Source organism: Heterocephalus glaber, unplaced genomic scaffold (genome assembly GCF_053883595.1).
Source record: "Heterocephalus glaber isolate CG9 unplaced genomic scaffold, H.glaber_assembly_v1.0 deba00000621, whole genome shotgun sequence".
NCBI classification, from domain to species: Eukaryota; Metazoa; Chordata; class Mammalia; order Rodentia; family Bathyergidae; genus Heterocephalus; species Heterocephalus glaber.
Genome location: NW_028258153.1, coordinates 6,089,063 through 6,112,690, shown reverse-complemented (window position 1 = coordinate 6,112,690; position 23,628 = coordinate 6,089,063). Strand labels below are relative to the sequence as shown.

The following is a 23,628-nucleotide window of genomic DNA, read 5'->3' as shown; positions in this document are numbered from 1 at the left end:
GAAAATGACCCTCACTTTACAGTGTACCCTGTAGTGTAAGCTGCCAACATTTTTTGGATGTTGTATTTTGTGCTTTTGCATCCCTTCATGTCTGTGAAATGCCCATCTGTGTCTGCTGTTCCCATAGGACCATTCTGTTTTTTAACTTTCAGTACAGTAAAAATTACATGGGATATTTGACACTTTATTAAAAAGTAGGCTTTGCTTTAGAGGATTTTGCCCAACTGTAAATGTTCTCAGTATGTTCAAGGTATACTCGGCTATAAGCTATGATGTTCAGTAGGTTGGGTAGATTAAATGCATTTAGACTTTTGATTTTTATCCCTAGCCCCATCATAACTTGAGGAGCATCTGTATTTTTCTTTGTTATCCCAACATGCATCCCTAAATGCTGTAGTTCAACTTTGCCTGTTTGTTCTTTATTTATATGTCTGTTAGGTCTCCTTTAATCCCATCCATCTCTTTCCTTCCCTCTTGCAATAAATTCTGCCTGCAGAGCTCCCACTGCTTTTCAAATAAGAAAAAACAATTCCCTTCTGGGCCTGTAAGGCCTTTTTTGGTCTGATCACCTCAAATCCCCCCAGCCTAATCTCCCACCAGCCTCTGCTTTATACTCTTTCAACTTCCTGCCAGGTGGGGTGTGGTAGCTCACACCTGTAATTCTAGCACTCACAAGGCTGAGGCATGAGTTCCAGGCCAGCCTGGGCTATGTAGTAAATTCAAGGGCAGCCTAGAATACATAGTGAGACCCTGTCTCCAAAAAAATTTAAATAAAAACCAACTTCCAGCCCAGCTTGTTTCCTACCCTCCCTGTTCCAGGTAGGACATTTACAGTAGCTGCTCCCTCTGCCTGAAATGCCCTTCCTTCCCTGTATCTCCCAGGTAACCCCTTGTATCTCTGTTCTGGCATTCCCTTCTCTGAGAAGTTCCTCCCACTCCCTGACATGGCCACCCCCACATCCCCTCCCAGGGCCCTCTAGCTGTGGTTTTCCTTGTGTTGGGGAGATGATGTGATTCACAACTGTTAGCTCCATCCTCTTTCCGACCCCACTGTGTAGCTGGGTGCTGGCACATACTAGGCTTCAGTTACAAATTTGCTAACTGCTGCCAGGGATAGAGAAGCAGCAGCCAGCAATACAACCAGGAGAGAGACTGGCTCTGGAGAGCTGCATTCAGGAGCCCAGTGCTCAGGGGTGAAAGCTGGGTGGGGAGCAGTGAGAGAGGGGCCTCCTGCCCAGCATACAGGCGGCCACACCAAGGCCCCTTCTGCATACAACAGAACCAAAGCCACAGGAGCTGGATGTGGGTGGGGCTCAGGGATGGAGCCCTTTGACCCCCAGTGCAGAAAAGCAAAATCCCTACAGGGTGGGCCGGCCACTCCCACTCATCTGCTGGGACTGAGTGAAGTGGAAGCTAATGTTCCAGCTCAGTCCTGGGGGGCAGCAGCAGCCCTTTACTCTTTGGCACCTGCTCCCCTTGCTTTGGCCCCTTTCTAAAGTGCCCCCTCCACTTTTCTTTCTTCCTGTTCTTTATTTACATGTCGGTTAGGTTTCCTTTATTTTATTTTTTTATTTTGGGGGTGTTTTTTTTGGTACCAGGGATCGAACTCAGGACCTTGCACTTGCCAGGCAGGCACAGCACCACTGAGCTAAATCTCGGACCCTTATTTTGGTATTTTTGAGACAGGATCTCACTATGTATTCCAGGCTGACTTTGAACTCACTGTGTAGCCCAGGCTGGCCCAGAACCCATGGTGATCCTCCTGCCTCAGCCTCCTGAGTGCTGGTATTACAGGCAAGCGCCACCATGCCCAGCAGGTCTCCTTTAATCTAGAGATCCCTTCCATCTCTTTTCTTCTCTCTTGCAATAAATTTCACTTGCAGAGCTCCTACTGTTTTTAAAATAAGAAAAATAAAATTCCCTTCCAGGCCTGTAAGAAGCTCTCAGTCTTTCATTCTCTCTCTCTTTCTCTCTCTCTCATACTGGGAATTAAACCTAGGGCTCCACATCCAGCCCTGTTTATTTTTATTTTGAGACAGGATCTTTCTCAGTTTCCCAGGCTGAGCTCTAAAATGTCATCCTCCTGCCTCAGCCTCCCACAGTGCTGGGATTCTAGGCATGGGCCACCATGCCTGGCTCCCAGTCTCTCTCTGAACTAAAGGGCTGATTGGAGAGTTGGGGGCAGGCATAGGGTTGAGAGATGTGGAAGATGTGAGGCAGGTGGGCTCTGTGGGAACTGGGTGAAGGGTCCCCTTGGACAAAGGCACAGAGGGAGTGTTGAGGGAGCTTGGACTGCAAGGCCAGGTAAGGCTGGCCAGGGGTGGGACATTGGCCTGGCACAGCCTTGGGACTGGAGGTGGGCTGGGCCGCTGGAGCAGAGCTGCCCTGATAGGAGTCTCTCTTCTCTCTCTTTTTCCTTCCCTCCATCTCTGTAGGGGGCTGGTCTCTCCTCTGTTCTCTGGAACCCAGGGCTTTTAGGAAGCACAGTTACCTCCCAGAAAAAGAAAGTTGGATCTCACTGCTGGGGACCAAAAGAGGGAGGGAGAGGGAGAGAGGTTATTGGGAGGGGAAGGGTCACAGGCCCAGATTCCAGGGCTCCAGAGGCTTCAGTCATGGGGGGGGGGGGCACGAATGAAACTGATTAATAGACAGACACAAATGGAGACCAAATTCTGGACTTGGGAGAGATGTGAAAAGACACAGAGAAAGGCAGGGAGAGAGAATCCGACAAACACAGAGGGCTCTGCTTTTGCCTGAAGTGATTCTGATGTTATCTGTTTCCAGCTGCCTCTCTCTTGTCCGAAGTCCCCACCTCTGCCCCTCCTTCCTCTTCAACCCCACAGCCAGATGCCCGAGTCTCTCCTTCTCTGTCTCTTTTGTACCAGGGCCCAAAAGTGGAGTTTATAGGTCCTCACATCTCAAGGCTGAGAGGTGGAAGGAGAGGCAGAGGTGCCCAGCGTGGAGGGGGCTCAGGCTGGCACCTCCCTGCTCCTGCTGCCCACCTCTGGACTGCTGTCTTCCCACCCAGTCTCTGGTGAACATTTCCCTGCATGCACATCTGTGGGGAAGGGCGGCACCAACATGGCTGCTGTCTCCAGGGAGGCAGGCAATGTCTTAGTCTGAGCCAGCCCACCTCTGTCCCACAGTACTTGTGGGTCAGTTACCCAGTATTATCTAGGGGGAGGTGATGGTGTGGTTTCTGAGGGCTCATCTGCTTGCCTGTGCCCAGCTGGCACTGTGTGACTGTGCTCTGTCTTTGTATCCCTCAGTTTGCATCTCTTGGAAAGTCTACCACGGTGACAGCCGTGGGTTGAAGCATCAGGAACATCTGAACCCGGGTTCGAGGGGCACAAGGACAGGAGTCTTTGTTCTGGTTCCTCCCAGAGGCCAGCCAAACCCTAGGTGGGGGTGGGAGAGAGCCAAGGGGAGAGTGCAGAGGCAAGGTTGCTCTTCGAAGCCCTGGAAATTAGGCTTCAGGAGGCCTGTCCCTCACACACCCCAGGCCATCCTGCTCCTGCCTGGAGGCTTCCACAGCCATGCCAGTGCCACTTGATTCTGGAATGGGACTCTCTAGGGCAAGGACCAGGGCTTGGGGAGTCCTGGATGGTTAAAGGTTCTGGAAGATCTGGCCAGAGCAAGCACTGTAGGAGGGGTGGGGCAAGCTGTGTGTGTTTGTAGGAAAGGTGGGGGTTGGGGGCAGAAAGGCCGCCTGCGGGGGAGAAGGCTTCTTGGCAAACGCCCCAGTTTCCTGAGCTGATCCCTGCTCCCTGCCACTGCTCCCAATTCTGTTGTTTCAATAACATCATTTTATCCACCCCACAGAGAGACTGTGTCTTAGGAGGGGGAGGCAAGGGGCAGGGCTAGGGCATGGGGGAGGAGGGCGGGAATGAAGGGAGGCTGGGGTCTGGAGTCAGCAAGGACCAGATTTGGGGCGCTCCTTCCTCATGAAAAGGCAGGGCGGTCCCAGAGCCCAGGTCCCCTGATGACAAAGACAAATACATTAAAATTCTTGCCTTGGAGAAGAATGCAGGATTGGGAGAGCATTTCATAATCTGCAATAACAGTAGCAGGGTGGGGGCAGCAGTGGGCAGGGGGCTCAGAGCTTAGGCTGAGGATCCCAGAGGGCTGATCATTGGCCACCTGCAGCCCCTAGGGACCCTTGAAGCCCTCTAAGCTGCCTGTTTGGCTCTTTCTGGCCTGAGTGTGTGCCCAACATGTGTATTTCTCTGACTGTGCATCCTCCAGGGTTGGCATTGCCTTGAGGAGGCAACTGTACAAAATTACTTGGTTCGAGCTTGGGGGGCGGGCATGTGTCCATTGGGATGTTGGGAGGGGCTGCACGTGGACTACTATCTCCCTCAGCACACCTCTTTCCCTTCTCTAGAATGCTCCAGCTCCTTCTGCTCTCTGTATCCAGTACAAGGGACTGGACTGACAGCCTGGACCCAGGGCCCTGGGGTGGGACTCCTGGAAAATCCAGAGGTACCCTCAGGTGTCTAAGCCAATCTTTCTCATTTCTTCTCTCTCTACTTAGAAGTCTTCCTTTTCCAGATCTGCCTCCTCTCCTGGGATAGGCATCTGTCACCTCTCCTGGCTCCCCCAGTGTCATCCACTTTCCGGGAGACTCGAGATCTTGTCTTCTCTCTGCTCACTTAGGGAGGTTCATCCCTCAGTCTCCATTGCTAGATTTCTCCCCACCCCAAATGACCAGAAATGGTCTTCCGGGTGCCTGAAGTTTCTGCCACACGGGTTTGAGGTCCTCATTTGTTCTCCCTTCAAGGACACCTTTAAAGGCTGATGGCCACTCTAGACGTGGTGGAAGGTGGGGAAAGTGGCCCCTGCTGCGGAATGTCCGCACCACCTGTCTCCCGGCACTCCTGGGGCACATGGGGGGGGGGGAATCTGTCGCAGGTCGGAGGGGCTAGAGCTGCCGCCTGCTGCCAGCCGCTTGGCTTGATGAATGGAGCTGTCCCTCCTCCCCACGGAGCCTTTGATCTCCCTCTCGTGGGGAGGGGGCCAGGGGCATCAAAGACATTTTTGTGGCATTAGAGAATCAGATAAACCCCATCTCACCTGCAGCTGACTCTCCCACCCCTTCTGCCTGGGCCAAGTTGGAGGAAGAACTCAAGGTCGGGACCCGAGGACACGGTAGGCGAGGCGGCAGCGAGTTCTGACCCCTCAGCTCTTGGAAGTCCTCAACCTCCACCCTCTGGCTCGCTTACACGCGAAGAGCGAGTGCTGGAGTGCAGGCCCCGAGAGAATCCTCTCACCGGGCCATCTCCCCCTACTCCCGCCCCCGAACGCCGGCCCGAAGGGGCTGGAGGGCTGCTGGGGAGCGAGCGGACCGGAGGCCTAGGGCTGCCTCCCTCGCTCCCGAGAGGCCGAGAAAGGGGCGTGCGTGTGGCGCGGGGGCGGCCTCAGGGAGAGGTGACCCTAAAGGTCCGCAGGCGGGCGCTCCTGCTCGACAACCCTTCCCAGCATCCCGCGCCGGCCGCCGAAGGCCGACTTCCTCTTCTGGCCCCCGCTGCATCTTCCTCCGACGCCCCCCCCCCAACTCCCTCATTCCTGGGAAGTTTTCTCTCTTTACAGTCAACAAACCTGTCAAACGTCTACGTCTCCCTTCCAGCCCCCTCATCAGCTCTTCTTCCTCCCTCCCCACCTTACCCTTCTCTACTCCCTCCCGACCCTCCTTCCCCCGACTCTCCAGGGCCGGGGGCGGCGGGGTGCCAGCGCGGAGAGAAGAGGTGAGGGGCGCGGCCGGCCGGTCCCGCAGCCAGAGCGCGCTCGGCCCCGCCCCGCCCCGCGCCCCGCGCCCCGCGCCCCGCGCCCCGCACCCTCTCTCTGCTGCGCTCCGCGCCCGCCGCCCCAGGGCGCACGTCTCCCTCCCGAGAGTCCCGCCGCCTGACTGTCGCAATGGCCACCCCCACGGTCCCCCTGCCCCCCGCCCACGCCCCGGCCCCGCTCCCCTCCCACCCCCGCCCCCGGCTCTGATTTCTTCTCCCGAGCGAGCTCGGCAGGAGACACAGGCGCTGGCTGCCCCGTCCGCTCTCCGCCTCCGCCGCGCCCTCCTCGTCCGAGATGGGCCCCCCCGCTGCCGCCAGAGCCGTCACCTCCGGGCCACAGCCTCGGTCGCCTCGCTCGCCCTGAAGCCCGGGCCGCCGGGCCGCCCGGGTCACCCCGCAGCCTCGCCCCTGCCCGGCTGTAGAGCGGGCGCGATGCTGCCGCCGGTGCCCTCCCGCCTCGGGCTGCTGCTGCTGCTGCTCCTGTGTCCGGCGCACGTCGGCGGGCTGTGGTGGTGAGTGTCGCGTGGGTGTCCCGGCGCGGCCCCAGCGCTGGAGGGTGGGGACCCCGGCCCCATGGGGGGGGGGGGTTCCGCAGCGCACTCCAATTGCCTTGGGGCTCTACCTGTCTCGGATCCCAGTTTCAGGGCAGCGGCTCAGAGACCTGGGCAGAGGTCCAGGGATTCTCCTCCTGGCCTCCTCTGGGAGAGCTTTTAAAGTGCCAGTTGACGTTTCCAACCCCTGGCACCTTCTATTGTGTTTCCTCCTCCCGTGTCCTCCCTCCCCCTATGTCGTGTGTTCGATTCCGATCACCGAGGAATTGTCAGGTAAGTAGGAAAGAACTACCCCAGAAAAGCTGTAATCAGAGAATCGAAGAAATCGAGGGAGAAAGACCCTGGAATTGGGGGGAGGGGCTGGAATTGGGAAAAGAGAGGAACAAGGTAGGGAGCTAGGAGGCGGCAAGGGTCAGACATTTGCCCACCAACCCGTCAGCTTCTCTCCAGGATCTTCCAGCGTGGGAAACAGCTTCGAGAAAGGGAATGTCAAGGAGGAAACCGAGTCAGGATCCTGAGTTTCTCTAGCTCCTCCTTCTCTAGCAAAGAAGAAGAAAGGCAAAGGCGTCGTGGATGAAAAACTCATCCAGCCCAGGATATAGGGGACTCCGGGAGGGTCCTGGTGGAAGGGAGGGAGGCCTGGCCAAGGAGAGATGGGGATGTCTTCCCAGACTCAGCCTCTGGACTTGGCCTTCAGCTAAGGCAGACCCAGGCTGTGTAGGGTCCCAGTGCTTTGAACCTTGGAGTGGGGCAGGGATTAGGGAAGGTGGGTGCATGGCCAGCCAGGACAGCTCAGAGATCCAAATCCTGAAGAATTTTTCCCATTTTCAGTCTCCAGAGTGCAAACACCCGCCAGGAATAGCTCAGTGTTTAGAGAGGCAGGATTGGGACAATAGTCCTGATAGATCAGCCAATCCTAAGAAGGCAGGGAATTGTCCATTTGCATGTCACCAATCATTGGCTGGATTCCTACCCTCCAGTCCTCTCCCAACCCCCGGATTTGGAAGGAGAGCTGGGGCCATCAGATCCTTCTTTTCTCAGAAATAGAGTAGATGCCCACACTGTGAGCTGCTGGCCACTGTCCCTCTTTGATGAAGTGGGAGAGACATTCCTCATAGGTGTCAGTGAAGGGAGAAATTCAGGAGACCCATGTCTCAGTTAGGGAAGATGCATCCTTTAATCTTGGTTTAGCATAATGAAGCAGGAACTTTGACATAGACAGACCTGAGATCTAATCTCAGCCACTAAATCTGTAGTCCTGGGTAAAGCCCAACCCAACAAGGTCTCAGCTGTGAATCAGACATAACCATCTCCCTACTTGGCAGGCCTGCTAGGAGGATTAGGTGGGAATACCTGTAAAAATGACTGACATAAGGAGATACTCTTGACCCTTTGGCTTCTCCTGGCCAAGGTCCCCAGGCATGAAAGAGGAAAGTAATTTAAATTCAAAATGTAAAATCTCAAGCAAAACTTAGGGATCACTCTTTTGTTCCCCAAACACACCTTTCCTCACTTTGCTCTTTCTCAAGTTGTGGGGACAGAGTCCCTCTCCCCCTCTTCACATGTCCTTACAATTAAAATACTACTTCCTCTGTGAAGCTGCCCTTCTGTTCTCCCTCCATTACCTTCCCTGTGCGCCATGGGGTCCCATGCATTGGGCAACTGTGCCAATTATTGCGTTTTACTGAAAACCACCTCTTCTGGGCTCTATTTTTTCTGGTCCTAGAAGGCAGCGGCTTTGTCTCTAGGATCTCAGAGGCCCAGGACAGAGTAGGTGCTGGGGATAGGTTTGTGGGGTGCTGAGTGGGTGGACTCACCTTTCAGGGTCTTGTGTCTATGGGGGTTTCTTTGTTCAGGAGGGATCACTGGGTGGGAGCCAAGCTAACAGGAGAGGGGCTTTGTCCCTTGGGGAGTGACCCTGAAGCTGGGAGGCAGGGAGTGGGGGAGGAGGTGAGGAGGGCAGGTGTGGGAGAACACAGAGGCCTTCATGGCCACAGCTGCAGGGTGAGCCCGGTGAAGAGTGAGGGGCTAAGGCGATAAGGTGGCCAGCAAATGCTTCACTCAGATGTGTCTGAGAACCTGCCCCTCCCACCTGCCTCAGCCCCCTCCCTGTCCGCTGTTTCAGATATTTCATTCTTTTGGTCTGAGCCCAGGCTCTCTTTTGCATGATCTTTGACTTTGCTGGCACTCCAGGTTTGATTCTTGCCACTCCCACCCCCACACCCAACCTCCCTTCAACTGGGAGTTTCTAGGCTATTCCCAGTTGTCTAGAACCTGCAGTGCTGGTGCTCTTTCCCCTGTTGCTTAGAGGATGCTGGCCAAGCCACAGCTCCGGTGGTGGACAAGAAAGCAGCAGGACCTGAAGCAGCCATTGATACTCTAGCAGCAGCCAGGCTGAGAGCAGAGAGGACTCCAGGAGCTCTCCAGGACCCAACTGTCCTGGTTGGGGAAGGAGGGTCTTGGAGAGGGTTACCCAGGCCATGAAATCTGCCCTGGGACCTGGCCCCAGATACCAGAGAAATTTCCCTTCCACCTTCCCTTCCTTTCTGCCCCTGCCCAGTGCAATTTGTGCTTTCTAAACTCTGCCTCCAGCCACTCAGGGTGTCTCCATCTGTAACCATATCTTTGTGAATCACAGAATTCCAGATTCCAGGACACTGGCCAGGCTCTCTCGAGGTCTTCTTGTTCAGCCTGCTTCCTCAAGGCCATCCAGCCCATACTCTGGCCCCAGCAGTCCTCCCAGTCCTGACAGTGGAGCAGACAGGGAGAGGCTCTGGCTTTCTGTTTTGTTTGTTTTTTTTCCTCTGGGTACCAGGGGTCGAACTCAGAACCTTACGCTTGCAAGGCAGGCACGGCCCCACTGAACTAAATCTCCGGCCCTGACTCTGGCTTTCTGGTCACCAGCTCTGCTCCCCACCCCTGCTTCCCTTCTGTCCTCCCCCAGGAAGTTCTTCACAACGTCTGACCCATCTTTATTTATACCTTCAATCAGTGGATGTAGAAAATAGCTCACTCTCACAGAAGAGCCAAATCAGTTCCCTTCTTCTCTCTTCCTCTTTCTGTTTTAAATTTTCTGTGAGAGAAACGAATCCTCTCCTTGTTCCACTAGGAGAAACATCATACAGTCTCTTTCCTACCCCCCATCTTGCCTTCCCTCTGCCTCTGCTTCTGTCTCTGCCTTCATGCATAGAAAGGAAACAGGAGCCTAGGACAGTCTCACTGACAGCCTCTTGGTGACACCCGGATTTCCCAGCTGCCACCCCCACCCCAGGCTGGGCCTGGCCATCCTTTCCCATCCTGTATCTATCTGGGGACCCTGACCCTTTATGGGCAATCCTGTTGTTGGGCCCCGCCAAGCTCCAGGGTAGGGTGGGATGGCCATCCGTTCCCCCCTCCAGGCCTCCTGCCTTGGCAGCTTCCTCCAAGGGAGACAATGAGGCTGTGAGCAGAAAAGGGCAGGGGCAAAAGGAGGCCGGCTCGATCCTGGCCAGAGCATGCCCTGGGCCCACCAGAGTCCTGGCACTGTGACATTTCCTGGGGGGGTGCAGCCCTCTCCTGGCCAGTTCTCATGGAAGCCAGGAGTTGGGGGGGGGGGGGGGGTCAGTGGGAGGTTCAATCACCAGGGCCCAGCGAGGGGGATTCCAGAATGAGTACTTTGATGGAGGAGTGTGGCTATGGAGGGGCTGAGGCAGGGCAGGGCAGGGCAGGGCGGGCAGCCAGGCTGAGGCAGGCCAAACAGGAGGTACTGGGGTAACTAGATGCTGCCTTCTGCCGACCAGTGAGAGCGCCCCCTAGCCTGGACCTCCTTCCTGTCGGGGCTGGAAGTGGCCTGAGGCAGAGAAGAGGGACAGGAATGATGCCAGGAGGCTGCTTTGGCTGGTTCCACCAGCTCTGAGCCATCCCATTTAATCTAGAATTTGATCTAGAAAGGACTGAGAGAGCATCTGGTCTAATATTCTCAAAGGGTGAGAGCAGAAGGTCCAGTGACAGGAGGTTCCTTGCCCAGTGCTGGTCGCTGAGAGCCAAGGCTGAGTCCACCTCCTGCTCAGCTCCTCATCCTTGGGTGCAGTGGGGTTGGGACCCCTTCCAGAGGGCCCTCTGCTCCCTCATCCTGCCCTCAGGTGGGTGCTCCCCAGGACAGCCTCTCTTCCAGGTGTCCCATTACTTGGCAGCCCTGGCCAATAAGAAGCCCTTCTGTATGGTAAGGTCCAGGAGAGGCAAGCCCCTACCTCTCCCAAGAATGATGAGGAGAGAAGTGTGAGGTAGGACGGAGGAAACCAGATTGGATCGGGTGGGAGAGGGGTAGAGTGGGGGCAGCTGGTGGGCAGCGGGGAGGCAGGGGTTAACGGAGCTGGGGCATCGCTGGCTTTGATGTGGTGGCTGGGGTGGGAGTAGGGACTGGGGGAAGGGGAGCAGTAATTACTGAGTTAGACAGAGCAGGACAGGACAGGCGGGCGGGCACAGGCACAGGCCCGGCAGCCTCAGCAGCCGTCAGGCAACATTTTTCTGCCCCCTCTCCACACCCCCCTCCCCCATCCCTATCCCCATACAGCCCCCACCCACAGCCCCAGGGCTCAGGGCTCCCTCTGCTGGCTCTTGGGAGGTGGGGTCAGTGTAGGGACCTTGGGAGTGGGGCGGGAACATAGAGCAAGGCCACCTGAGAGACCCCACGGAGGAGGCTGGTTACCCACAGGGTCTGGGACCCCTCTGCTCTCAGTGACAAACCAACAGTGTCGGGTGTGGACAGGGAATGGTTCTAGAGGTGCTGCAGGTCCCCAGGCAGGGCTGAAGGACTAGGAGACAGGGATCTAGGCTGAGAAGTGAAGGCAGAGAGTTGGGTAAAACAGTGCTCTCAGGAATCCCCGAGTGCTGCCTGTGGCCTACCTGGCACTGTGCAGGCCTCACAGCTGGATAGGGTCAGAATGGGAGGAGCAGAAGCACTCATTGAAATCCACCTGGACAGGTCTTTGCACATGTAACTAGGGAAGATGGCAAGTATTATCATCCCTGTTTTCCAGTTGAGGAAACAGAGGCTCAGAAGATGAAGTCTCACCATACACTCAACAAATACTAAATGCCAACTTCACTTGCTGGGGACTCAACGTCACACAGCAAGCAAATGGTGGCACCCAGATCCAACCCCACATCTGCTGGATCCTAAACCCCAAGAGGGCTCTGATGATGACATCATGCCCACGTGTGAAATTTTTCTATTTAATAAGTTTTCTCCCTAATTGAAGAGATAAGCTGAGTAAATATGCTGGCAGGATAACAAGGATCCCCAAATGAGTGATATTTGGGGGATACATCTGGGCAAGGGCTGGGGCTTGGAGAGGCTCCTTCCGGTCAGAGGGATTGGAGATGAGCTCAGAGAGATACTGGCAAAGATTTTGATGAATTAGGGGTAAAGAGGGGGTGACTGAGTCTAGAAATTGAGTGCTGTGTTCCAGGAAGGATGCAGAACCCTGCCGGAAGGAAGGGGCCACCCAAGGTCTTCCCACATTTCAGGCAGCCCGTTCCCTCTAGCCTGTTTAAAAATCTGTTGATTTTTAAAAACCATAACTTTTCTTGCAGTTAGGGATCCCTCCACCCTGTAGCCAGGGTGTGTCACCTCTCTTCTTGTATTACTCACCTGTAACAGGGCGAGGTGAGTAGGATCACTCTACATGGCCTTCGCATTACCTTTGGCCCTCTGATCCAGAGGTGAAAAAGTAGGTTGGGTCAGGACCCTGGGGCCTCTGAGCCTGAAGTCAACAGATGCTGCCTGTAGGAATGGGCTGGCTCTAGACACCACTTCACTGGGCTACTGATCCTGCCAACCACTGTCCATGGAAGGGAGCTCTCAGTGCAGACCAAGCCAGTTAGAATGGCCAGCTGCAGGGTTGTCCCTTCTTGTCTGCATACTGAGTTCTTTTAGGACTAGCTTCATTTTTTTCTATGCCCAGGAATGGCAGTTTGATTACAGCTGCAAATCCCATATATTATACATCACGTACCAGCACTGCACTTCAGATTCTAATACATGCATATTCCCCCAAAGGAACACATCTTCTGAGGGCCAGTCCGGGGTGCATGCTGACCCAGAGGCCCCAAAAAAGCAGAGTTCATTCTTGAAGGAAGCAGAAGGAAGGTAAAAGGAGAAGACACTTGGGAGTTGGTTGTGGACATAGAGTTGAATGCTAAAGTTGGGGGTGTGGGCCTCTTGTGCTAGTGCCTCACTTTTCTGAAGCCCAAAGAGGTACCTAACTTGTCAGGAGTAGCTGAGCCCACCCAGAGCTGATAGAAACCAGGGTTCATAAGCATGGCTGGGGGTTTTGCTCAACACTCCCTTCTGGAGTTTCATTTCCTATCTATTTAGAATAGGAGCAAGGACAGCAGGGCAGGGAACAAGCTAATCCCCTGAGATTCTAGCTGCTACCACTGCCCATCCCTCCTCCTGATCAGCTCATAAACAACTCCAGTTCCCAGGAAGCCAGCCAGCCTGGGAGCCAGACCCAGAGCGAGACCTGGCTCAGGGGGCAGCCTCTCAGCCCTGTGAAGGGCCAGCCCCACCTCCTGAAGGGTCTCGCTCTTCATACTCTCCACGAGTCTTCTCCTATCTCCAGCCCCTGGAAAGCAGACAAGGTCAAGAGGGTTTTGCCTTTCCCTTGCTTGTCCTCACTCCTTCTTGCTTTCCTCATGAAGGAGGAGGGAGAGGAGAGGGATGGGGAGGTTGACCTTGGGAAGATAAACCAGTCAACCTTGGGAAAGTAAGGAGTTAGCAGAGGGCAGGGTTGGGGGCAGGCTGAGAACTTAGCAGAGGCCTCAGGGATGGGAAGGTGAGTTTGCAGAGCCCCAGACAGCCAGGCCAGCCAGGAAGAGGCCTAACACACAGGTGGCAGCAGGGGAGCAGGACAGCCGCAGAGGCCTTTTCCCTGCCTCAGGATCCCAGGGGCAAAGAAAATGTTTGAGGAAGCAAATTGAGAGTCATGAAATAGTATGTGGACAGGGGCCTGGGCTCAAGGGAGCAAATTCTCCTTAGATAGCTTGTTCATTCATTTAGAAACATGCATTAAATGGTGTTTATCGTGCGATTCAGTGTCACTTGTTATTCATATGTAATGTAGAATTCATAATAGGCAGATTTTCATAGTAAACACTGGGGGGGGGGGCATTAATTAGGTGCCTAAAAGTCTGAAGTCTGCCAGGGGAGAAAAAGAAATATATGAAAGCCTAACTCTAAAGGAGCTCATAGTCTTATCTACCAAGCCTATACACCATGCTAGAGGCTGCTCAACCCCCCCCCCCTTTAAGTCAGAGTTATACTCTGTAACTCAGACTGGCCTGGAATTCATGATCCTCCTGCCTCAACCTCCTGATTTGCTAGAATTACAGGTATGTGCCACTATACCCAGATTCAAATACTGCCCCCACTGTGGTACCGAAGATTGAACCCAGGGCCATTGCACTGAGCTAAATTCCCAGTTGGTTTTTTTTGTTGTTGTTTTTTATGGTACAAGTTCTTTTTATTTTTTTTTTTTGAGAAGGGTCTCACAAAGTTGCTAAATTGCCAAGGCTAGGCTCAAATTTATGATCCTTCTGCCTCAGCCTCCTTAGTGCTGGGAATATAGGCATTTGCCAACATGCCTGACTCACGTCCTTTTTATAGGTGAGGTGGCATAGGTAGATGGAGGAGGCACAGATAAATGCATGGACAGGTAAGCATAGGTCAACTCTCTAAGATCACTAGGTCACCTGAACCAGCCTGAGCTGGCCTAGCCTTGGCCCACTTGATGACCTGTCACCTCTCTAGGTTTGTGAGAGTGTGGACACTGGTCCGGAGTGAGTCCTAAGCTCAATGGGAGAAAGATCTGGTACGTAAATCTCTCCACTGAGAACAGATGCCTGGTTCCCAAACTCTGGGGATAAGGATGATAACAGCAACCTGACCTGACCCTGCGTGTGTGTTTGTGTGTGTGTTAGGGACCTTTGAAGGACTGAACTTCCACGGGTCCCTACCAACACCTCTCCAAGCACCTGAGTATTGAGAGTTCTCCCTTAAGACCTAAATTCCTCTTGCTGCTATTTAAGACCATGACATCTCAGAACATGCCTGGGCAGCCTATGCTTGCTTGTGGAGCAAATGGGGACAGTGGGGTGAATATGCGTGGAAGCAAAATTGAAAAGTAGTCCACCTTGACCCATCCACAGCTACTTCCTCTGCATTTCTCTCCCCAGGCGCCCCTCCCTTCCATGCTGAGTTCTTTCTCTGCCCTCTGCTGGGGTGGTCTCAAATTACCCTAGCAAGCAAGCGTTCTGCCCAGGCACTCCTCTAAGACAGGGATCCCAGCTGAGTGTTCAAATCAGAGCCATCTGATTAAAGTGGTTCCCCCCAGGTGTGAATTCCTGGCTGACAACCTATGGAAGCCAACTGGCAGCTCTCTGCTCAAGTGGAATGAAGGCGGCACAGTGGAAGGGATTTCTAAGTGGGCAGGGAACTTCCCATGAGGTCTTTACCCACCAGTCTGCCTCCCCTTCCCCATTGCTCAGTTGGCTATGTCAACCCAGTGCACAGGCCTTGGCTTGCTGCCATCCTGCCCTGGGAAAGCCACGGACCTTGGAGCAGGCACAGGGTCAGTGTCACCTACTCCCCAACAGTGGTCTAGAGGCTCAGTCCCCAGCTTTTTCCTTCTGCTGCCCAATCTTAGTTGGGTGTAGCATGGGGAGAGATGTCACACAGGCCATCAGGGTGGAAGGGCCCAAACTCTCCCATTATATGGAGAAAAACTTGGCTAAAGTGAGGGTGTGGCTTTCCTCAGAGGCTTTGGTCCCTAGATATTCTGACTTCTCATGGCTTTTCTATATCCCTGAGATAGTCATTGCCTTTCATTAGTGCTATCTGGCACATCTAGCTTGTGGTTCACTAAGACCAGATCTTTCCTTGATACTACCTCTGTCCTTGGTGTCTGTGACACATGATTTCTTTGCTTCGACAGCCTTCTTGATCTCTCTTCTGCTAATTTCTTTCTTGTCTCCGTGTTGAATTTTAACCTTGTGCCAGCTGCCTTCAGCTTGAGTCAAGTTCCTATAAGGGGCTGGGGATGTAGCTCAGTTAGAGTGCTTACTTAATTGTGCAGATTCAATTAACAGGAAGGTTGTGTGTCCTCTAACAATTTATTAATAAAGATGTATGCAGAAGGATAAGGCTGAATCCTTGCTCTTTAGCAATTTTCATTCTAAAGTCTAGTTAAGAGGGGACACAGACATGGAATGGTAAGAGAACCGGATAGGACATTCCCAATCTCATTTGGGTGTAGGATGAGGAGAAATGACAGCTCCTGGCTGTGGTTGAGTGGGGTTGGATTCCTTCTCCTCTACCCAGTGCCCTTCTGTCCTTTTGGGAGTAACACCTGTGACTTGCTGTTCTCTGCTCCCCAGGGCCGTGGGCAGCCCCTTGGTCATGGACCCTACCAGCATCTGCAGGAAGGCACGGCGGCTGGCAGGACGGCAGGCCGAGTTGTGCCAAGCAGAGCCAGAAGTGGTGGCAGAGCTAGCCCGGGGCGCCCGGCTTGGGGTTCGAGAGTGTCAGTTCCAGTTCCGCTTCCGCCGCTGGAACTGCTCCAGCCACAGCAAGGCTTTTGGGCGCATCCTGCAGCAGGGTGAGTGTGGGGAGAGGACCAGGGGAAGAGGTGGTTTCTCCCCATGGGGGATCAGGGGATAGGGGAATAGGTTTGGGAGGCTGCCTGAGTCCCACCTCCTGGCCAATCTATGGGTACCTTGGCCCACCTATTGGGGGCTCCCCACACTGCACAGACCCTGTCTCTCAGGGGTTGCTGGGCTGCACTCGCCACAGGGCCCCAGCCCACCCTCGCAGGCCCCAGAGCCCAGGCTTTATCCTGTGTGCTGGTGCCCCTCCCCACATCTGCAGATATTCGGGAGACCGCCTTCGTGTTTGCAATCACTGCAGCGGGTGCCAGCCACGCAGTGACACAGGCCTGTTCCATGGGTGAGCTGTTGCAGTGCGGCTGTCAGGCACCGCACGGACGGGCCCAGTCCCGGCCCCCTGGCCTGCCAGGCACCCCAGGACCTCCAGGGCCCGTGGGCTCCTCAGACACCAGTGCCGCCTGGGAGTGGGGAGGCTGTGGCGACGACGTGGACTTTGGGGACGAGAAGTCAAGGCTGTTTATGGATGCGCAACACAAGCGTGGACGTGGAGACATCCGAGCTCTGGTGCAACTGCACAACAACGAGGCTGGCCGGCTGGTGTGTATGGGAGGAAGGGTGCAGGTGTGTGGGGAGTGTGTGGCTTGTGGGAGTGGCCATGTGTCTGTGGAGTGTGGGCATAAGGGTGCACAGGTGTGTTGTGTGTGAGAGTGACCAAGGCAAAGGGGGCACTTGGGAACTCTGGGAGGTGAGGTAGGTGAGCTGTGTAGCCTAGAAGGGGATGGCAGCGGTGGGGCTGGATGCTGAGTGGTGCAGTGGGCAGAGGGGAGGAGATATTCGGGGAATCAGACTGAGAGCCCTTAGGGACCCAAAGTCCGGAGTGCATACCTCTGAGGCACGACAGGTGGGCAAAGCTTGGGAGCGGGTGCACATCTGGACGCCAGGGCAGAGGTTGGACAGGGAGATGGGGGATGAAAGAAATGCTAGAAGCTGCAGTAAGAGTAGGGAAGCCAGGGAAACTGAGGGAGGCCTTGAAAGGGGCTGGATGGGCAACCTGTCTTAAAATGGAGTGAAGAACCAGGAGCCAGTCTTGGTGGAGGTAGCAGGGGGTCAGGTGGAGGCCAGGAAAGCTGCTGCTGATTCTAGACTCTTGCCAACTAGCTGCACAGCAGGCCCAGTCCAGATCTCACCTGACCAGGGCCATAGCAGCTTCCCCCATTCCCTCTGCAATAAGAAGGCCCCAGGACCCTTGTTTAGGGGCAGGAAGCCTGCCTGAATCTGATGGTTCTAGCAGGGGAATGGGAAAGAGTTGTGGGGGGAGTCACACAAACCTGCAGTTGAGATGGCCACTGACTTCTGAGCCTCCAGTGATGGTTTTCCTGGGTCAGCTGACCCCATGCATCTCTAGTAAGGTTGACAATCTCAGGCCCCAGCTTCAGACACAAAAAGCAGATAAATTAAGGGAGGACTCCTGGGTTTGCTCTCAGTGGAACATTTCCACGGGCCCTTCTTCCTGCACCCTGTGCCTTAGTTCTAAAGCGCTCTAAGGACGCTGTCACACACGTCCTGTATCCTTCGGGTTCGGGCTGAGGCCTTGGGCAGCCCCCGGGAGGAGGGGGCCGGGAGAGGAATGTCCGGACAGGCCCACATACCTGTGTCTGCTCAGCCAGCCTGGGGCCGTGAGGGGCAGGAATGAGGAGGCCTGGGTTGCAGGAGAGCCAGGCTGCGACAGCTGCCACCTCTCTCCCTCTAGGACGAATCTCACCCCTGCCATCCGTTTTGCTTTCTACTCCCAATCTCTGGCTTTGGGCCCTGCAATCTGCACTGCGCACTATCCTCCCATTCCCCACTTCTCCACCTTTGTCATTATTCTTCTTCCCCGAGCTGTCTCTTCCTTGATGTTCTCCTCACTTTATGCCCTCCCTTTTAAATCTTTTTCCTCCTTGCCATTCACACCGCTCCGGCATCTCATTTTCTGTCCATCTTCTGGGCTTTTCCCTACCTGCACCCACCTACCCTCAACTGTCCCCATCCATCCTCTCCTTTGCTCCCCTCAGGCCGTTCGGAGCCACACGCGCACCGAGTGCAAGTGCCACGGTCTGTCCGGCTCATGCGCGCTGCGCACCTGCTGGCAGAAGCTGCCCCCGTTCCGCGAGGTAGGCACGCGGCTGCTGGAGCGCTTCCACGGTGCCTCACGAGTCATGGGCACCAACGACGGCAAAGCCCTGCTGCCAGCGGTCCGCACGCTCAAGCCACCGGGGCGCGCCGACCTCCTGTACGCAGCCGACTCGCCGGACTTCTGCGCCCCCAACCGGCGCACCGGCTCGCCAGGCACTCGCGGCCGCGCCTGCAATAGCAGCGCCCCGGACCTCAGCGGTTGTGACCTGTTGTGCTGCGGCCGTGGGCACCGCCAGGAGAGCGTGCAGCTCGAGGAGAACTGCCTGTGCCGCTTCCACTGGTGCTGCGTAGTGCAATGCCACCGGTGCCGCGTGCGCAAGGAGCTCAGCCTCTGCCTCTAACCCGCCGCCCGCCTCTCCAAACTGCGCAGAGCCGTATCTCGGCCCCTGTGGGACTCCGGGGTCCAGCAGGGGGCGCTGCCGGGCCCCAGCTGCTCTCTGGAAAGTCCATTTGACAGGCCTATGAGATGAGACCGGAAACTTGGAGTACACACGCTGGGTCTACGAAGATTCAGGGCACCGGAGGGCTCCTGGAAAGGTGTTCTGAGAGTTTCTGGGGGCGATTATACAGGCTCCCTCCCTTTGGCCCCTCGGGTGGAAACAAAAACTCCAGTCTCTAGGCCTCTGGAGACCAGACTCCTCAGAACTGCTGGCCATGGAATGGGTGGGTGAGGTTCTTATCAATAAAGATATTTAAACCAGTAGTACTGGACCCTCAGCTTGGGAGGAGGGCTGGCCTCTTGTGGGCTCTGTGTAAAGGGAGGTGGTTTCCATAGAACTCAGATCTCAGGAGTCATCACCCTGAGTCCTTGTCTCCCCTAAGCCACCAGCTTGGGCACTCTCCCTTGACCCTCTTTTGCTCCGTGTTGTCCCACATGGAGGCCTGGATCTGGGAAAGAATCGGCAGTTGATCTGTACAGGGACAAATGAGAGGGTCCAGTAAAAAGGGACAGGACCCCTTTGGTGGTGTGCTCAGCTCTTGGTCCAACCCTCACCTTAATTTTTAGGGGATTATGTCTGTTTCTGTGAGGCCTGGGGAACTCAAGGGGTGGACTTTCGCCCTGCCCATGTTCATGTGGTTAAAGTACTTTATGAATATGGTGAAACTAGGTGATTAGCCACACCAGCTTTGGTTACCACCAAAACTAACTTCACCCAGCCCCCACTCCCCCCACCTCCTTAGACCTGAAAAGACTGCCCGGGCAGCATTTCTAGTCACACTTGGAGAGGAAGCAAGGTTATCCTAAGGTTTCTCTTGGCACCCATCCACATGGTCTTCTCATTCCACTCTGGAAGCTGATGGTGAGGGTGAAGGGACACAGAGGATGTTCTGGGTTCTCCAGAAGTCCTTATCTTTATCCATAGCCCAACTGTGGGGATGCAGGGCCCCCATCTGCTCCCAAGCAGAACTCCCCAATGGGAAATGACTCCACCCATCAAGGTAGGTAGGGTGCATGAGCTTGGATTCAGGTGCTACTGATTAGAATTTTACAACTCGGAGCAACTTGGCTTCAGTTTCTCTACCTATACAATGAGGAGATCACAATGTTTTGGATCACCAGTCCTAAGAGTGTAAGCACAGAGTTGTCTATAGGGAATGTGTGCAGGAGGAGAGACTGAAGGCAAGTATTCAAAGAGAGGCAGAGATAAAGCAGAAACAATAGGTGTGGGAGGTGGGAGACTAGGGCAGGGGTTGAGAGAAACCTATGACATTTGATTCCCTGGGGCTAAATTCAGACTTAATGAATGGACTTCTCATTCTTTAATTCTCTTTGCCTACTCTAAAAGTTGGGTATCTCTCTTTGCACTCATGGCCTGCCCAATACCTGCAAAGCATCAGCTCTCTACCCCTATTCTCACAGTAACTACCATTTATTAAACATAAATTTGATATAAATAATGTGGTTATTTTTTTTTTTTTGGTACCGGGGATCGAACTCAGGACCTTGTGCTTTTCAAGGCAGGCGGCAGAACCACTGAGCTAAATCCCTGGCCCTGATATAAATAATGTGTCAAATGTTGTGCCAAGTCCTTTCTATTAAAAAAAGAGCTTATTATCTTACTTTTATTTGTTTTTTGGTACTGGGAATCAAACTCAGGACCTTGTGCTTGCGAGGCAGGCGGCAGAACCACTGAGCTAAATCCCCAGCCCTATTATCTTATTTTTAAAAAGAGCTCCTAACCAGAAAGTCTGTGATGGTGTGAGGTGGATTATGATACCCTCCTATTGAAGGTAGAGTTTATTTCCCCTCCCTTGGAATTCTGTCTGGCTCTGTGATCTGTTTTGACCAATAAAGAGGGACAGAAATGCTATATAACTCCTGAGACTGTAACTATGTAACGTCTTCTGCCTTCAAATCTGGCACACTCTGTCTAGTCAGAAATCTAACTCTAGGGCTGGGGATTTAGCTCAGTGGTTCTGCTGTCTGCCTCGCAAGTGCAAGGATCTGAGTTCGATCCCTGGTACTGAAAAAAAAAAAAAGAAATCTAACTCTAAGGCCACCATGCTGTAAGGAAGCCCAAGACGGCTACATGGAGAGAACAAGACTACTAGAGAAGATCTAAGGTCTTGGACATAAAAATAAAACCTTTTGAACTGTCCAGCCCCAGCCAAGCCTCACCCCCAGCAAAAGGCAGCCACGTGAATGAAGCCAGTCAATGGGTCCATCATATGGAGCTCAACCACCAACTGATTTCTGACAAACGTCTGACCTAAGAATCCTGAGATGTAATTACTTTGGGATTGTTTGTTAATGCATCCATAGGCCATTGAAATAGGATGATCTCCCCATTATAAAGGTAGAAAAATTGAAGCCAGGTTGGTCTATGTTGTAAATTTCTAAGCAGCACCACCACCCTCAAACTGTCCCAAGGAGGTCTTGACTCATTCACCCAGCTCATTTGCCTGTCTCTGAACCAATAACAGTATCCAGGGAGATATACTACCATAGGATTGGCAGTCCCCGGGGCCACAGGGGATGAGGGCAGGAGAAGGGAAGCAGAATTCTGCAAATGGAGCAGAAGGAAAGGGACTTCATCCTGGACGTGACAGAGTCTAACCATGGCTTCCAGTACATCTGTCCTTCTCCCACAATGGCCTTGCATCCTCCCTGGGATCTAGCCAGGTTCAAGCCTCAAGCCCACCCTGGGTGGGAGGGGTGAGGCAGGCTGTCATGGGAAGGATTGGGCATCTGGGGTTTGATCTAGGGTTGGATTAAATGCCTGGTCTGCAGGGAAAGGTCATGCAGAATTTGAACTCAGAGCCTCTCTCCTCTATTAACTTTCCAAAGGAGAGTGAAACTCCCAGTCTGGCGGGGTTTGTATCTGCAGGTCGGCCTTCCCCCGTAGTTTGAGCTTTTTAACGTCCCGCAGTTATCTCAAGCACCACCAGAGGGCTGCAGAGTCCAGCTTCCCTATTAACAGGGAGAACGGGAAGATCAGGACATCTGGAGGTTGGAACTCAGAGCTTAGAGCTGGGGAGAGGAGGACTGGAAGGAAGCCGGAGACCTATTGACAGCTTGTTTTGGGCTGCTAGGGTTCCAGACTTGTGGGACCTCTAGGCTGGCCACACCTGGGCCTGGGATGCCAGCCTCCCAGTCTCTACTACTACTTTGTCCAGGTGTGTTGAGGAGGGGTGAGATGGGATGGGTAATGCTGGGTATCTTCCTGATCATACCAGCGGAGAAAACTGGGACAGTGGCATGAAACAACACCACCCACGCAGGCTGAAAGAAATTCACAGGATGTAAATGGTACAAAGAAAAAGGTCCTAGTTTGTGAGCTTGATCTTGGTTGGGAGTTAACTTGCCTGAATCTTTGGCTTCCTACCACAAGTGAGGGATTCCTGATAGCTTCTCAGCGCACCATGAGTGTACACTGCAAACTTCAAACTCCCACCCACATATCAGTGATCCTCCTTCTGTGACCAAGTCCCACAGGAGTCTGGGAATGGCTTTCTGTGAAGGATGACAACGTTGGCCCAGAGACACCATTGGAACCATTACCCTTTAGGTTTAGAGATGGCTCTGTGCTCTCATTCTCGAAGTGCTGTCTGGGAAGAGGATCAGAAGCAGAGCTGAGAGGTGCCCCGCACCCCGCTCCTTCCTCACCCAGCTGCTCTGCCCCAGGCACAGTCAAAGTCCCCTGCTGGCTGAGCGGTGGGGGACATGTGGAACTGGGCAGAGAGGGGAAGAGCGCAGAGGCACCCCAGATGTATGAGTGAACACAGGGAAGGCAGAACACAGGCAGATGGGTGAGGAGGCTGGGTAGAAGGTCTAGCTTCAGCCCAAGGCCAAGGGCTCAGAAAGCATCTCCTTTTCTCTACAGAGACCAAGCATACTGGGAATGTGGAGAGCCAGAGCAGCAAGCTATCCCCTCTTACCTTGCCGAGGCCTGGACAACGGGACAAAGAGTCCCCCTTGTCCATCTGGGGCTCCTTTCCTCTCTTCTTCGCCAAGATAAACTTCTTTCCAGCTGAGCCTTAGACTGAGTGGGGACCGGACTGGACTAGGCCAGGGCTTTGAGGGTCCCACCTGTTCTTACCCTGGTGCCTCCCTCAGTCCTTCTTCCTTGACCTCCTCCAGAGCAGCCACAGCTGGAACCATTCTCCAAGCTGCCTTTCATCTTCTGTGCTCCCCCACCCCCAGTGGCCCCTGTAATTGTGGTCTCAGGCAGTGGGGCAGCCGCTGCAGCGGGGGCTGGGGCTGGGCTGAAGGCCAAGGCCCAGGGCAGAGCCAGGGTGGGGACTGGGGGCTGCTGATAGGGGCTTGGCCATGGAGTGGCTCATATGGGGCTGAGGCCCCAGCTGCACACTCTCTCTGAGCCTCATTTGCATACATGCCAAGACCCTGTGCTTCCACACACTCTCCCTTTCCTGGACCCAGACTTAGGCATTTTTAAACCTGCATGACATCAGGCCAGAACCACACAGGGAGCAGCACGAGTCTTGGAGATCCTTACTTGCCTCCTGGGGTAAAAAGAAGGCCTCTCTCTGTTCTGTATTTCATGAGCAGTGGGGGAGGGGGTAGCAAAGAGACCCTTCCTCATCAGAGAAAGGCCAAAGTGGCGAGGGGGTCTGCTGCTCAACCAGGTCAGCAGCATTTCCCCAAGGTGGGTGCTGCCCAGAGACTTGGGATAATATGATTAGAAATGCAGACCCCCAGGCCTCCTGCTGGAAAGGCTGATTCAGCTGCGTGGGGTCTGGAATCAGTATTTCCCATGAAGGCCTACCCCGGGGGACATGTACCACACACCCAGCATGGGAAACACTAGCACAAGCACTGTGCAGAAAACAAGGAGGTCCGCAGCCCACGTATGACCTCCTGTGTGGTACTGGGCCTGTTCTGGATCCTTCCTGGGCCTCAGTTTCCCCAGCAGTCAATGGGAGCTTGGCTTCCCAGCCTGCCGATGCCTTGTCCCACCCTGCCTCCTTCCTGCCTGTGTGGAGTCTAGCCTTACCCTGTCCCTACCCCCTTC

General features: G+C 54.4%; 1 protein-coding gene across 1 annotated transcript; it reads left to right on the top strand.

The window, feature by feature from the left end:
• Positions 1-5,981: 5,981 nt before the first annotated feature.
• Wnt6 (Wnt family member 6) lies at positions 5,982-18,857 on the top strand. Its single transcript, XM_087206044.1, has 4 exons — positions 5,982-6,295; positions 15,752-15,972; positions 16,242-16,576; positions 18,034-18,857. The coding sequence occupies exons 1-4, from the start codon at positions 6,216-6,218 to the stop codon at positions 18,493-18,495; spliced, it is 1,098 nt and encodes a 365-aa protein (XP_087062170.1). The 5' UTR covers positions 5,982-6,215; the 3' UTR covers positions 18,496-18,857.
• Positions 18,858-23,628: the final 4,771 nt, after the last annotated feature.